General features: G+C 29.6%; 1 protein-coding gene across 2 annotated transcripts in view; it reads right to left on the reverse strand.

Annotated features, from left to right (window-relative positions):
• Window positions 1-1,634: 1,634 nt before the first annotated feature.
• The window catches only part of LOC141526324 (uncharacterized), a 32,406-nt gene continuing 20,512 nt past the window's right edge, over window positions 1,635-13,528 (reverse strand). Inside the window, exons 2-7 of one of the 2 annotated variants that reach the window (XM_074241284.1) lie at window positions 12,068-12,161; window positions 7,961-8,164; window positions 7,670-7,764; window positions 6,554-7,343; window positions 3,642-5,838; window positions 1,635-2,719 (exon numbers count right to left, since the gene is read on the reverse strand). In XM_074241284.1, coding sequence (XP_074097385.1) covers window positions 2,645-2,719; window positions 3,642-5,838; window positions 6,554-7,343; window positions 7,670-7,764; window positions 7,961-8,164; window positions 12,068-12,161 — 3,455 coding nt within the window. In that variant the 3' untranslated portion in view covers window positions 1,635-2,644. Of the gene's footprint in view, window positions 2,720-3,641; window positions 5,851-6,553; window positions 7,344-7,669; window positions 7,765-7,960; window positions 8,165-12,067; window positions 12,162-13,528 lie in introns of both variants that reach the window. The other variant, XM_074241283.1, reaches the window with a different exon arrangement.

Raw genomic sequence — 13,528 nt, forward strand, 5'->3', positions numbered from 1 at the left:
ATTATTTGCATGATTATATAATAGTCGTAGAACAAAAAATAATGAATTAAGATAAAATTAACCCGTCACGTAAATTTTAGCGCTTGACTTAAAAAAAAAAAATCATGGAAAAATTTTTCAAAGATAACATACTATTTTTTACCCAACATAATTGATAATAATGATCCGATAATTAAATTATGTAATATCCTTGTTAGTGTTTGCAGATGAAAGTTTTGCAGATAAGAATACAATAGCGGGTGCATTCCGATGTATTTTACGAGTCGCTGGAAAATTTTTAATTTTTACCAGCAGTAATTTAAAATAGAAAAATAATTTAATATTTATATTGCGAAAAGCGACATCAATTTTTTAATAAAGGATTATTTTAACAATATCAATAATAGTAATAATAATAAGAATTATAATTTCATTATATATTATTAATAAATATGTAATACATAATACATTTACATAAATTTGTAGTCAAATATACAATTATAATCATTAGAATTGGATCCACAAGGCACTGCAATATATATATTTATATTAAAAATTAATAAAAAATCATTATTACTATTACGTTTTCACCACGGTAATAATAATAATTTTTTTGTAATAATCGTTTGGATCAAATGACCACTCAGTGTATTGCCTTGAAATAATCATTACTGAGGACTAGCAAAAAATTAGACCTAAGAATAAAATCCTCTAATTAAATAAATAAATCCAATAAAATAAAATTTGCTATGAGGTTTTTTTTTTTTTTTAATTCATTTTCAAAAAAAATTTACTGATTTAAATTAAAAGACAATTCATAAATGGTAAATTATAAGTGAGCTTATTAATTCTCTAACATGTAAATTTTTTTTATTAAAAATCGAATTTTTTATCTTGTAAAGTCACAATACATGATTAATTTTAATATAGCAATTTTTTGACAATTCTAAGGCACAAATTATGTCATTATATATTTGCTTTTCAACAATTTCAAGTTTTACTTTTAATACCAACTTTATTACACCTTTAATAGTTTATTTTATTTTATTATAATTATAATTATCAAGATAAGCGTTGAGACAAAAATTAAACTGTACTTTCTCTTGTTTATTAATATTTTATCTCACGAGTAATGATAAATAATTAATCAATTATTTTAGTTTATTTTTTAAAAGTCTAATACTTGGTAATAGAGTGAAGTGTATGTATGTACAATTTACTATTATCTATGACTTATTGCATTACAATTACGCATTATTTATTTCTTAATAACTAGATAGTTAATTACGATAAATCTCAGCTACTAATATTATTATTTAAGGTAAAAATTTTTTTATTCACATAGATTCTTCGTAACTAAAAAAAAAAGTTGATACAAGAAAATTCTTGTATTTTATTTTAAATTAAAAAAATTTTATGGAAAACTAAAATCATACATTTAAAATAAAACTTAAGTAGTAAATTAAAATCATAAGAGTAAAACGTAACAACTTGAAAAAATATCGTGCAATAAAAACAAAAAAATTAAAAAAAAATGTATAGTCATGAAAAAATATACAAATGTCTCTATATGTATATATATATATATATATATATATATATATATATATATATATATATATATATATATCTCTGTAATAATAATAAGTAAATTACATCATCTTCATTATTATTTTAAATAATTAATAAGTAAAATAGTAAATTTAATAACTCTACATGATGACAATATGTTCTGATTATTATATCGCGTTACTGATTTTATAAGGGCGTATAATAAAAATCCTATTTTTTTTTTCTAAGTCCAAAAAAAATTTTTTTTTACATTTCTTCACGTTTCATACAAAAATACGTTGATTCCCGAAAGAAAAATTTTTTTTTAACCGACGTATTTTTTAGAAAAATGTGCAGAAATGCAAAAAAAATTTTTTTCTTTAAACTAAAAATTTTTTTTGGACTTAAAAAAAATAATAGAATTTTTGTTACATTTTTTTTTTTTTGCATTTCGGACAAAAATACGCCAATTCCCGAAAAAAAAATTTTTTTATAAGCCCTTATGGCTTTTCACTGGGACTTTTTTGCCAGTACACGCCCTCATAGCATCTGGAACCCGATATATATATATAATTATAATTTATCTTGACATTTTTGTTAAAAGTTTAAGCATCGAGTAAAAATTTACGTATACCTACGTAGCATAAACTATTAAATTTTTCATTTAGCTGCCAATAATTTAATGAGATTCTCACAATTTTAGCCAAATGATAAAATAATCCTGCGTGTAACTGTTACGTTGTCAATACATAATATTTTTAGTATTCTAAAAAAATTAATCCATTGTTACAATACAATTACAATTACAAAATGAGTTACGTAGTTAATCTCTGTGAGATTCAAAAGACTGCATTTGCATATATCTGTATTTTTTCATAACTTATGAATACTAAATACATATGCAACATCACTAAATGCAGTTTGTTCAATAATTTATCACCCAAAACCATCGATAGTTATATCGTGGAATTTTTTAAAAAACTCGGTAATTTTTAACAGCTTGGCATATACGTTGAATTATTCATACACATTTCCAATGTACAATGTTCGATTAAAAAAAAATTTAAAAAATTTTAATTTTTCTCAACGTACTGCAAGCTCACTGGGTATTGGTTCATCCATCGCAATCACGATAAAAGTGCATCGTGAATTCAAGATAATCACCTCCGTGATTATTTTTACAAACATGCTGAAATAAATTAAATTTTTATATAAGTAATAGATATTTATTGTACAGCTAGGTGATGCCAAAAATAAAATCATTTTTTTTATTTTATATGAAGATTTTTGCATTTTTTAATTTTTTTTTAAATTCAATAATTTAACTTTTGAAGTTTTAGTATTTTAAATTAATAATATTATTATAATTTAAGTTTGTGTATAATCGAGTTACATAACAATCGATCCACATGGCTTTTAATCCGAAAGATAAATAATTCGAAAACAACGGGTTAATTCTCTGAATATGTTCAAGGAGACAACTCAATTGAACATGCAAGATTTATAGAGTTAAAATTGAATCGTCTAATAAAAGCTATTGAATCTGTCATCAATAATAAATATATAAATCTGTGACAAAAAGTACAATATTTAACACTGAATTAAATAAATCGCCCAGTAAGCAAATGTTTTGGTATATTTATAAACTATTTTTCTTATCTCTCCTCTGTTTTGACTCTCATGTTTTTGGGTAAAATTTATATTTTATTTTTTTTTTATGTTTTTGATATATATTTTTTTTAAAAGTACACAAAAAAAAAAAAAAAAAAAAACGAACAGTTAAAAAAAAGTCGGAGATCACAATTTTTTAAAAAATTGATAAAATTTTGATAATCAATTTTTTTTTTTAATTGTTCATTTTTTATGTAATTTAAAAAAAAAAATATGTTTCAAAAAAATCAAACAGAAATTTCGTTAAAAAAAAAAATGAAAATTAAAATACTCTTGATCTTTTGTCATAGCCTGCGATAAAAAAAAACCTTGACTATAAAATAAAAATAAAAAAATTTATCAAACTGCAAAATCTCCATATTAAATATAAAAATAATAAATCAACTTATTGGCTACTATGATAATTAAAAAATGAAAAATAGATAAGAAAAAAAAATTACCTCATGAGGCGGTACCGTAGGTATCCGAAATTTGAGGGTTTTCCTCAAATAAAAGGCGACATCAATAACAAAAGCCTGATCACTGGGCTGATTACTGTTTTCGACATACTGGTGCTGTTGCTGCTTTTGATGAGTGTACCCCCATCCACAAGCGATAGTTTCATCAGCGATCAGACTGGGAGTAACCTGACACTGCTGTACGACTTGCCAGTACCAGGGCATACCGATAAAATGTAGCGTCAAATGCGTGTCAGGCATGTGTTTTGATAACGGAACATTACAGCTGAAATTATTCGGCTTGCTGGGCGAAGTTATTGAGCAGTACCGCTGGTCCAAAGTGGCATTGAAGCTCTTAGCAACAATATGTAACTGTGGTTTCGGTTCGGGAGGTATGGATCCGGCAGCATTGCTGGCAACTTCTCCCCAAACTCCACTTCCAGCCTCCCTCCTGCTCCTCTTGGGCATGTACTTGAAGTGGGTGTCTTTGACCAAGGTCTGGGTGCTGGAGTCCGCGGGGCTGATTCCATTCTGCATTCCCTTGTTAAGCTTCCGCTTCTCCTCGTGAACACCCAGCGGCTGCTCCAGATGAATCGACATAGACTTCTTCTCAGGCGGATGTTCCGGGCGCGGTTCCTCCAGCTGGTGAATGTCCGAAGTGCAGCAGAAAATCTGGCAAGCGTTCTCCAGCTCAGTAAAGTGGAGAGGACAATCAGCAGGCCTGCCCAGCGGTACCGGGCCGCGGTTCAGCACCGGCGGGTCTACATCTGCATTCTGGTCGTTCTCATCGACATTGCTGGGAACCGGACCCGCGCCATGTCTCAGCCAATTGTTTGATAACTCGTTGTTCTTGTCGGATTTGGCCTGCGGACCCGAATGCCCGAACGGATACCAGGATGTTATTTCTTGCGAGTAGTACTGCTGCTTGGTGTTGGGAGCATTGGTCGACATGACATTGTCCTTGGTCACGTGGCCGTCCAGAGTTTTGGTGAACAAACCTTGCCGCGTGTAAAACGGCGAAACAGTGCTGTGAAGCAATGGATTAAATCTTGAATCGTATGAGGGTGTTGTTGGTAATGTCGGAGCAGTTCCAATCGCCAGCATTCCTCCTGCAGCTACTGCCGACCACTCTAAATTGCTCCGTTTTTGGTATTCCAGGAAGTACAGAGTCGCCATTGCGACCAAACAAAATGCCATTATGAGAATAAGAATAACTATTATTATTTGGATAAATTTATTGCTACACAATAAATCTTCTTCTTTGTCACGTTTCAGTGAATTATTATTATTATTATTACTACTATTAAAGTTGTTGTTGTTGTTATTATTATTATGATTATGATAATTGTTATTATTCTTGGTTTTAGCTGATGATGAATATTTACTGCTAGCAATGCTGGAGACAGTGCTAACGGAGCTTTTTAAACTGTCGCCGCGTTTTAATTTTGCGAGACGTTTATTGATCCTCTCGAGCTGATCAATGCGTGTCTCGAGACTGTCTGTTACTTTACAGAGTTCTTTAACGGCCCCGATATTCTCCATAAATATTCTTTCTTTATTGACAACCAGAAAATTATCAATGCGCTGCCCGTTTGGCAGAACAATGTCGCCGGCCGGCAGGACCGCCTCGGGCAAAATTTGCTGGACCTCTTGTGCTATCACCCCGGTGTCCTCTTGGGCCTTTATGCCCAGCCCGGAATGCAAAGCGAATTCTGGAGCGTACCTGTACCGTACGACCCGTAATTGTTGGACATTTCGCAATTGTTCTCGGGTGTCGACTTCCTGGACATTTTGCTTGGCACGGGCGTCACTCGGCTGGACTATATGTCCGGTTACTTTCATGTTCCCGTGGACTACCAGGGCCTCGTCCGGGCGGTCTGTATTGATTCCGACCCGTCCAGCGTGGTAAACTGTGTCTGGTGCGGCTCCACGCTGCCACCCGCTCTCGGTACTGACTCCGGTGCCTTCGGACTCAAATTGCCCGGGGTTGCTCGCCCGAACGATTATCCTCTCGCTGGCGTGCGCCACCACTTGGTAACTTGATTGGTCTGATGTGTGGGCGTGCAGGCCTACCACCAAGTGGAAGTATCGCTGGTCGGGATTCGGTTTTCCTTTTTTTCGCATATTGTTGCTGGTTGTCTCGCTGAAGTGAAGGCGGCCAACTGTCACCTTAGTTACACGCTCACCTCCCAGCTCGACCCTGAAACCCGCTCTATTTTAGTGTAATGGGAATACTGGGTAGATTCAATTATTAATTTATTTTTTTTTTTCTTTTAAATAAATTAATAATTGTAATCCTAATAATTGGTATTTATTTTTTAATATTGTTAATAAAACTAGCAATCAGCAGTTTTTATCTGAATAATTTAAAATTAATTAAAATTTATAAAATTTATAAAATTTACAAAAATAGTAAAGAAGTAGTACAAAATTTTTTATTTCATCTGATGTAACTGATTTAAAAAAATTTTATTACAATCTGTTTTGTTTTGTTAATTTACATCGTAAAATAATATTGACTCAAAAATTTTATTTTACATCAAATTAATTTTTTTTATTAATATTTGAACTTATTAAATGAATAAGTACTTAAGCCAATGTCGAAGATTAGTAAAATTGACCGACTAGCTTGTGAGTAGTGATTGTTTAAAAATTTTCCAATTTCTTTAAAAGCCTGAGCTGGTTAAATTTTATCAAAATAATTTTTTAGCTGTAAAAGATATTTCAAACTTGATAAATTTATCTTTAAACATTTCCTGTATTTAACCGGTCTCATTATATTTTTTTTTTTTTTTTTTTACTCAACTTAATTCTTATCAATTATTCCCCATGATTTTTGAAATAACAAATGCTGATTGCAAAGTTTTTCTAATTTTCTTACTATTAAAGCCCTAAATTAATAAAAATCTACTTACACAACTGGATGAAATGGCTTTTTGCTACGATCACTCTGGCTCTGTTCAACCCTAATAGTTTGAGTAGGTGATTCAACTTTAACACCATAAAAGTGTAGCTGAAAACTGCTGATTTTTTTGAGTCCCTCTCCAGTGCGAACAAAGACAGCCTCGCCTTGCAATTGAGCATGACAGGTAATTTGAAAATGATTTTTCTTCTGACAAACAAAAGCGTCGTCAGAGTTGCTAAAGTTGAATCCTTTGTCGGCGTCGACGCGATAATGCGGCGTTGGCAGCTCTTTGAGATTATGATCGCAGAGAGCGTGCCACGTGGTCTGCTGAAACGGATGGAATCTGATACATTGATAACTGGCGTCAATGTAAGAGTTGTCCCCGTTAACTTCGTCATTGTCGAGAACAGCGCTGCTGCTGCTGCAACTGTGTTCAACGTTGCCCAATTCAGGTTCTTGCTTCACGTGAATCAGCCCATCTTGACTGTGCTTCCTTTTCTTTGGAGCAGACTGCAGTGATGAGTAGAGGGTGGTGATTCCACTGGGACTGTGATCATGTTGCGGCTGGTGTGGTTGCTGTGGCTGCTGTTGGAGAGACACGTGGGATGCTACCAGTGTCTGCTGAGCTGTCAAAGCAGGCGTCGTGGGTGTTAACAGAGGGGTCAAGACCGGATGGGCCAGCAGTAATGGATCAGCAGATGCTGCTAATGCTCTTGGAGATGTTGGTAATAAATTTGAGGTGTAAGCCGGAGCGTTTCCTTGGTGGTGGAGTAGAATTTCTTGCAGCGCAGCCTTTTGATCTGCAAATTTTCATTCATTAGTTACTTATTGAATAAATTTCAAGTAATTGAAATAAGATTCAAGTAATTTTTCAAAAAAAAAAAAAAAAATAACACATGACTGACTAAAAAATTTTAATTTCGGTAAATATCTTTACTCTGTCTTAGCTTTAAAGTTTAATAATTAATTAAATTTATTTTTAAAGTACAGAGTAAAATTTTACTCAAAATTTTCAGCGCAAAAAATGAAAATTAAAAATTATCAATTAATTTTTGAGTGGATATAAAATTGCTGAAAATTTTATAAGTGGCTACCCTATAAATAAAAAATGAAAAAAAATATTTACGTGGCGAGTGAACATGTTGGGAGGTTTCATGATGCCCTGGTGGAGAATACGGAGGTTCACTTCCACTGTCTGGTGGACTCTCTGGTAACGCGTGTCTGCAAAGAACAAGGGCATTAAAATTGAATGATAAATCATGATAAGGGTTAAACTTTTCAGAAGCTTAACTCCAGTTGGTTCGAGGAATAAGCAGACAAGCAATCGCATGCTCGTAAAATAATGGATATTATTATTAGTTACAAGAGTTGTTAAATTTAATAATTATAATAACAATGATATGATAGGAGTACTTACGGATGAACGTAGGTCTGAGGGTCCTTGTAAGTTGTAACTGGTGGGACAGGCGTTGCTCCAGTCGGACAGGCAGATTGTACCGGATGATTCTGGGATATCGGTGATGGCAATCTGGTTGGAGGTTGCTGGCTCGTCGTCTCCACTCGCCCGTTATGACTCGTCGTTCCGTTTGTCTCATTGTGAGCGAGGGTATCGGCAAAGTATCTGCAAATATAATTATTTGAAATTTTGTTTATTTTCTTAATAATATAAATAATAATAAAACTATTTATAAGAAAATTTTAATTAAAATTAATCAATCGCTTCTTAAATAGTTGTAAATAAAATTGTACAATATTTATTTTTTGTACAAAAATTTATTGATTAGTTTGCCATTTAATTATTTAGTCGTAAGACATGAATAAATTTTGAAGAAAATAGCTGTATAGTAGAAAACATATATATGCACAGAAATAACGACACCAGCCTCGAAATGACCTTTGGTCACTTAACTTGCTGTTTTAAAACATACATGTTTATTTTTTCTCTCATTCGTACAGCAATAAAAGTTCCTGATAGGTGAATAATAATATAAGTTAACAGGCATATACCAGGGTTTATAAAACAGAGATATCGCTATCGCTAACTGTGGTATGCATTACGTTTAATAATGACGTTATTACTATTATATTTTATTGTTCAATTAAGTACATTTAATAGGATTATTATTGATGTTAATACTAGATTTATTATTAATTAATTTTTTCAAGTTCATTCAACAAAATTATGCATATAATAGATTAAAAAATAACTATTTTTATTTTAGAAATATTTTCATCTAAAATTTCAATATCTGCTTAAAATATTCTAATTTTTTGGTTGAAAAAAATTAAAATTGGAAATATTTTCATTTAAAAATTTTTTTTTAATTTAAAAAAAAAAATATAAATTTTTTAAAAGAAAAAAAATTTATTTTTAAGTTAAATGACTGATTTTTTTTTAATTAAAAAAAAATTAATTATTAATTTTTTTATCAGTTTTTATCAGACTCTTTTTCTAAGGCGCTAAAATATGAAATTATATAAATTTATAATAATAAATAATAATGAATATTATTTCTGATATAATGAAAAATAAAGAAAAGAAAAAAATGAGAGCAAAAGAGCAATTTTTACGATGATAAATTTTTATTTTGTTATGGCTAATTAAATATCACGGTTGGATAGAGTTTCGGTCGGTGTGCGTTCAGCCCATTAAGTTGTATTGAGAAGTTAAAAATTAAAAAGAGGGAATAAATTGACGAGTATTAGAGGAAGTGATACTTCTTAATGGGAAAATAGTTCAGGTGGCACGAGCCCTCGTTTCTAAACCTGGTACAATATAAATATACATTTACACACATATACATGGACATTGGTACACGCATATGGATGTAATATGTAAAAGGACATAAAATAGATGACAAATGTTAAACACACGTACGACACTTTGAAGTAGAGACAAAATTACCATCTAGTTTCATTAAATGCATTGCAGTGAGTATTAGCAGTAACAGTAGCAATAGCAGTGATTCTATCAATTTTGTCCAGTCTGGTTCTGTCGTCATTATGTCATTACTGTACTGCATTACAGCGTTTCTCTTTCTCTTACTCTCAATTGTCACTATGTATTTATTTTTTCTTCCTTCATTTTCTCTTTCTCTCTTTCATCGTTATTCTTTCTCTAATAATCTCTTGTTCTGCTTTTTTATCTATTAAATTAAATAACAGCCGGCGTTGCGTTTAGTTGCCTTCGTCATCTGGATTAAACTTTATGTCCTACTGACACTCGAATTTAGGAATTTGCTCTGATCAAAACAGGAAGTAGGTCTTCATCTTTATAGTAAATCATTTAACCGAGGCTATTTTTTATTGCCTTGCTTTTAGATGTTACAATTTTTATTGTTAAACTGTAAAAACAATTTATAATTTTTGGTGTCATTGGAAAATTAGAAAATACGGTTAACATATGTGCACAGAAAAAAAAAATTAAAAAAACAGAAAAGGATTTTAAAAATTTTTAATTTTTTTAGCGGAAAATTTAAAATGTTCTAAAATCAAGTATAAAATTTTAAAGAACTTAATTTTCTTGATTTGAGTGTAAAAATTCTTGAACTAATAAATTTTTCTTGATTTAAAAAAATATGATTGTAATTGATGTTTTCATTAAATCTTGTTCTAAATAACTGTTTAAAATCTTACTAGAATTGAATCCTACAGTAAAAATTGTAATTTTCAACATGATTTATCTGTAATATAATACTAAAGATAAATTAATCACACAATTTAATGTTGAATTTATAACTGAACATTACAAAAAATTGTGACAGGTAAACAGTTGATTTATGTTTTATGGCTTTAAAGTTATAGGCAAGCAAAACAATGATGTTAAATTATTGTATACATAAAAAATACATGTTTTGCTAGATGTGAAGACAACATAAGCATATTGTGTCGAAACGTCATCAGTCAACATGAATAACAAATACAAGATTTTAAGATCAGATCCGATTTTAAGATTAAATAAATATTTAAGTGGTTTTTTTTATTAATAACCAATAATTACAACCAATTTTTTTTTCTCAAGTAAAAACATTTTTTTAAATATTTTTAAATTAAAAAAACATAAAATTGACCACTAATAGATCGAATAAATTAATAGAGTGATGTAAAAAATTTTTTAGGGAATTTTATACTAAAATTTTTGAAATTTAATTTTTTACCGCGCAAATTTAAACAGTAAGTTAACAAACGTAAAATAACTTGAAAAACTTCTCAATGATTATTATTATAGAAGTAATAAAAATTTTTTAAACTCTTACGCGCTAGTTCTCTAAAAAAATCTAAAATTCCAGACTGAAAAAAATTCAAATTCAATTAAAATACGAACAATAAATATTTTTCTCCAACCAGAATTTTAAATTATTCAAACAAGCACAGCGTTGTAAATACGTGTACTCTAACACCTGACAAGTATAATTACATGCGTAGAATAAAAGTACAATACGCGATATAAATAGTTTTTTTTTTTTTTTGTTGGTAGGAATTACGGTTCGATTCCCTGCCAAGAAATATTTTATTCGTCTGAAATAAATATAGTAGGTACACATATAAACCATAGAAGAAATGATGAACTGATGTAGGTATGTTATCAGTTATCATTATCGATATTTTAAGCCGGGTTTTCCCGTTAAATCTTCTATGAATAATCAAGTAATTTATCGGAATCTAACTTGCAGTATTTTTTATTTATTAAAAATTTTTTTTATATCTAATTAAAATTTATCAACAAACCGGTTCTTTAGATTGCTTTTAGTTGACATTTAAATAATTTTTATTATTATAAAATCAATTTTAATTTTCATTGATTAGATACAATTTAAATCTTTGTGTAAAAGAATTAAATCGATGTAAATTACAAAATTGCCAATCTTTAAAGTTAAAAATTAATTATCAATGATTATTGATAAATAATTGTTGTTATTTCATAATCAAAGCCTTGATAATCATTCCATAATAAATTCAGATTGTGAAAGAGAATTTTTAAAGATCAACGATCGTTGTAAGAAAAAAACGAAGTCATTTAATTGGATGGATGATTCAGACCAAGAATTTTGGGTCAAAATTAACCCAAATTTTGTGTATAAAAAACCTATAGACATTTTTATGTTATTTCAACATAACTTGGTTTTATATTACAGGTTATACTAATATAATCACATTTTCTTCTCGTCTTTCAGCACTTATTATAAAAGTTATTAAATTATTTTTATTGATGTCAATAATAATCAATTTATTTTTGAATGAGAAAAATTGCGACCTTTTGAAATTTGGTCAAAAAAATTCCCAACTCAAGATATTTTTTAAATAAAATTTGTTTAAATTAATTAAACTGATTTTATATTCTGCAAGTTCTAAATGCTGAATTTTTTTTATAAATTTTTAATAAAAATCTAAAAAAGCATTCAAAAATTTTTAAATAGAAAAAATAATGTTGCATAGAAAATTAAAATGAAAATGATATTCAAAAATAAAGAATTTTAAATTAAAATAAAAAATTAATATTAATCTACTGTATAATTACACTCACGTGGCAGGTTGTGGACTGTCACTATTGATGAAATCCTCGAGTTGAGAAAAATCGAGCGCCTCATTATCGATTCCTCCTACAAAGTCGCCCCGTCCTAGAAAATAAACCCAATGAAAAAATTAAATATTATAATTGAAAGTATATTTTAATATTCAATTTATAATTTCTTACATAATAAAAAAAAATTTTTTTTAAAGAAAATTCTCTTCAAGAAAATAAAGAAAAATTAAAAGTAATGTGTTCGATCGTTAACTCGATGTAGGATAAAGATTCCACATTTTATGCAAGGATAAATCGACGTGTCCTCGAGTGTAAAGAGAATGTAACTAGTGAATTATAACTAATACATGATTGAAGATGCAATCTCGTGTATTTGAAAAATAAATAAATAAATAATAAGATAGCAGGTCGGGTGAGGAGGATATGCATTGATACATTGAGATGATAATTCAATAAATTAAGACTTTATTTTATAGATATAAAATTAATCAGAATTTATTTATACATTAATTTATAAAATTTTCAAAATAGTGAACTTTTTGACCATTTTTAATTATTTTATCAAAGTTAAAAGTGCAATTGAACCATTTTCAGGCCATACCTTCCATTTCGGGCGTTTTTTTTTTTTTTTTTTTTTTTTTTTTTTTTTTTTTTAATGTAAATAAATTAAATTTGAATGGAAGTGCATTAACTTGATAATTTAAATTTAAATTAGACGATTTGATATTTGAGACGAATTTGACAGACTGAGAATAAAATAATAAACGACGTTAGAAATGTAAGAATGTGTATGTGGACTTTCGAAGTAGAGCTGCGGAGTTTCCATTGCAAAGCTAAAACTCATCCAGGTCAAGCTGAGCCTCGACTTGTAGGTATTGAATAGGTGAATCCTATTGGATCGATTTACCTCGCCATTTATCGATTCATCGAGTACACTGGTGTATATACTAGAGAAGAAGCGGCTGAGAGAAGATGCTGCAGGCACATAGGCACATTACATGTTTCTTAATCATTTTTTATTTTTATTAATATTTTTATTTTATCCTCTCAGTCTGTGATCATGATACAAAATAATTCTTGCGTGGGAGAGATGTAACTTTACGGCGAGAGTGTATACAGAACAGCTGATTGTGGTGCTTTTGGAATAAAAGTTTTCTTCTCTCTTCAGTATTAAAGGTCTTGTGAACGGTTTATATATACGAGAGAATTAGCAAGCTGAGTTCCATTGGCAGTCGACACATAACATAAGAGAATATTTAACACATACGGAACCTCACTCACGATTATTGCGTTGGATCCTCTTTCATTGTATATTATATTACTGTATTTATATTTACTATATTACACTTTAGATCTTACGATAACACACTTGTCATATTTATAAATTCAAAAGGTAGTACGCAATATGCCAAATTCATTTTTTTTTAACATAGTTTTATTTTTAACTGTACACTGAAAAAG

The sequence above is a fragment of the Cotesia typhae genome, unplaced genomic scaffold (assembly GCF_013202065.1).
Source record: "Cotesia typhae breed Kobodo isofemale line unplaced genomic scaffold, CoteBio_Ctyphae contig_33, whole genome shotgun sequence".
Taxonomy (NCBI): Eukaryota; Metazoa; Arthropoda; class Insecta; order Hymenoptera; family Braconidae; genus Cotesia; species Cotesia typhae.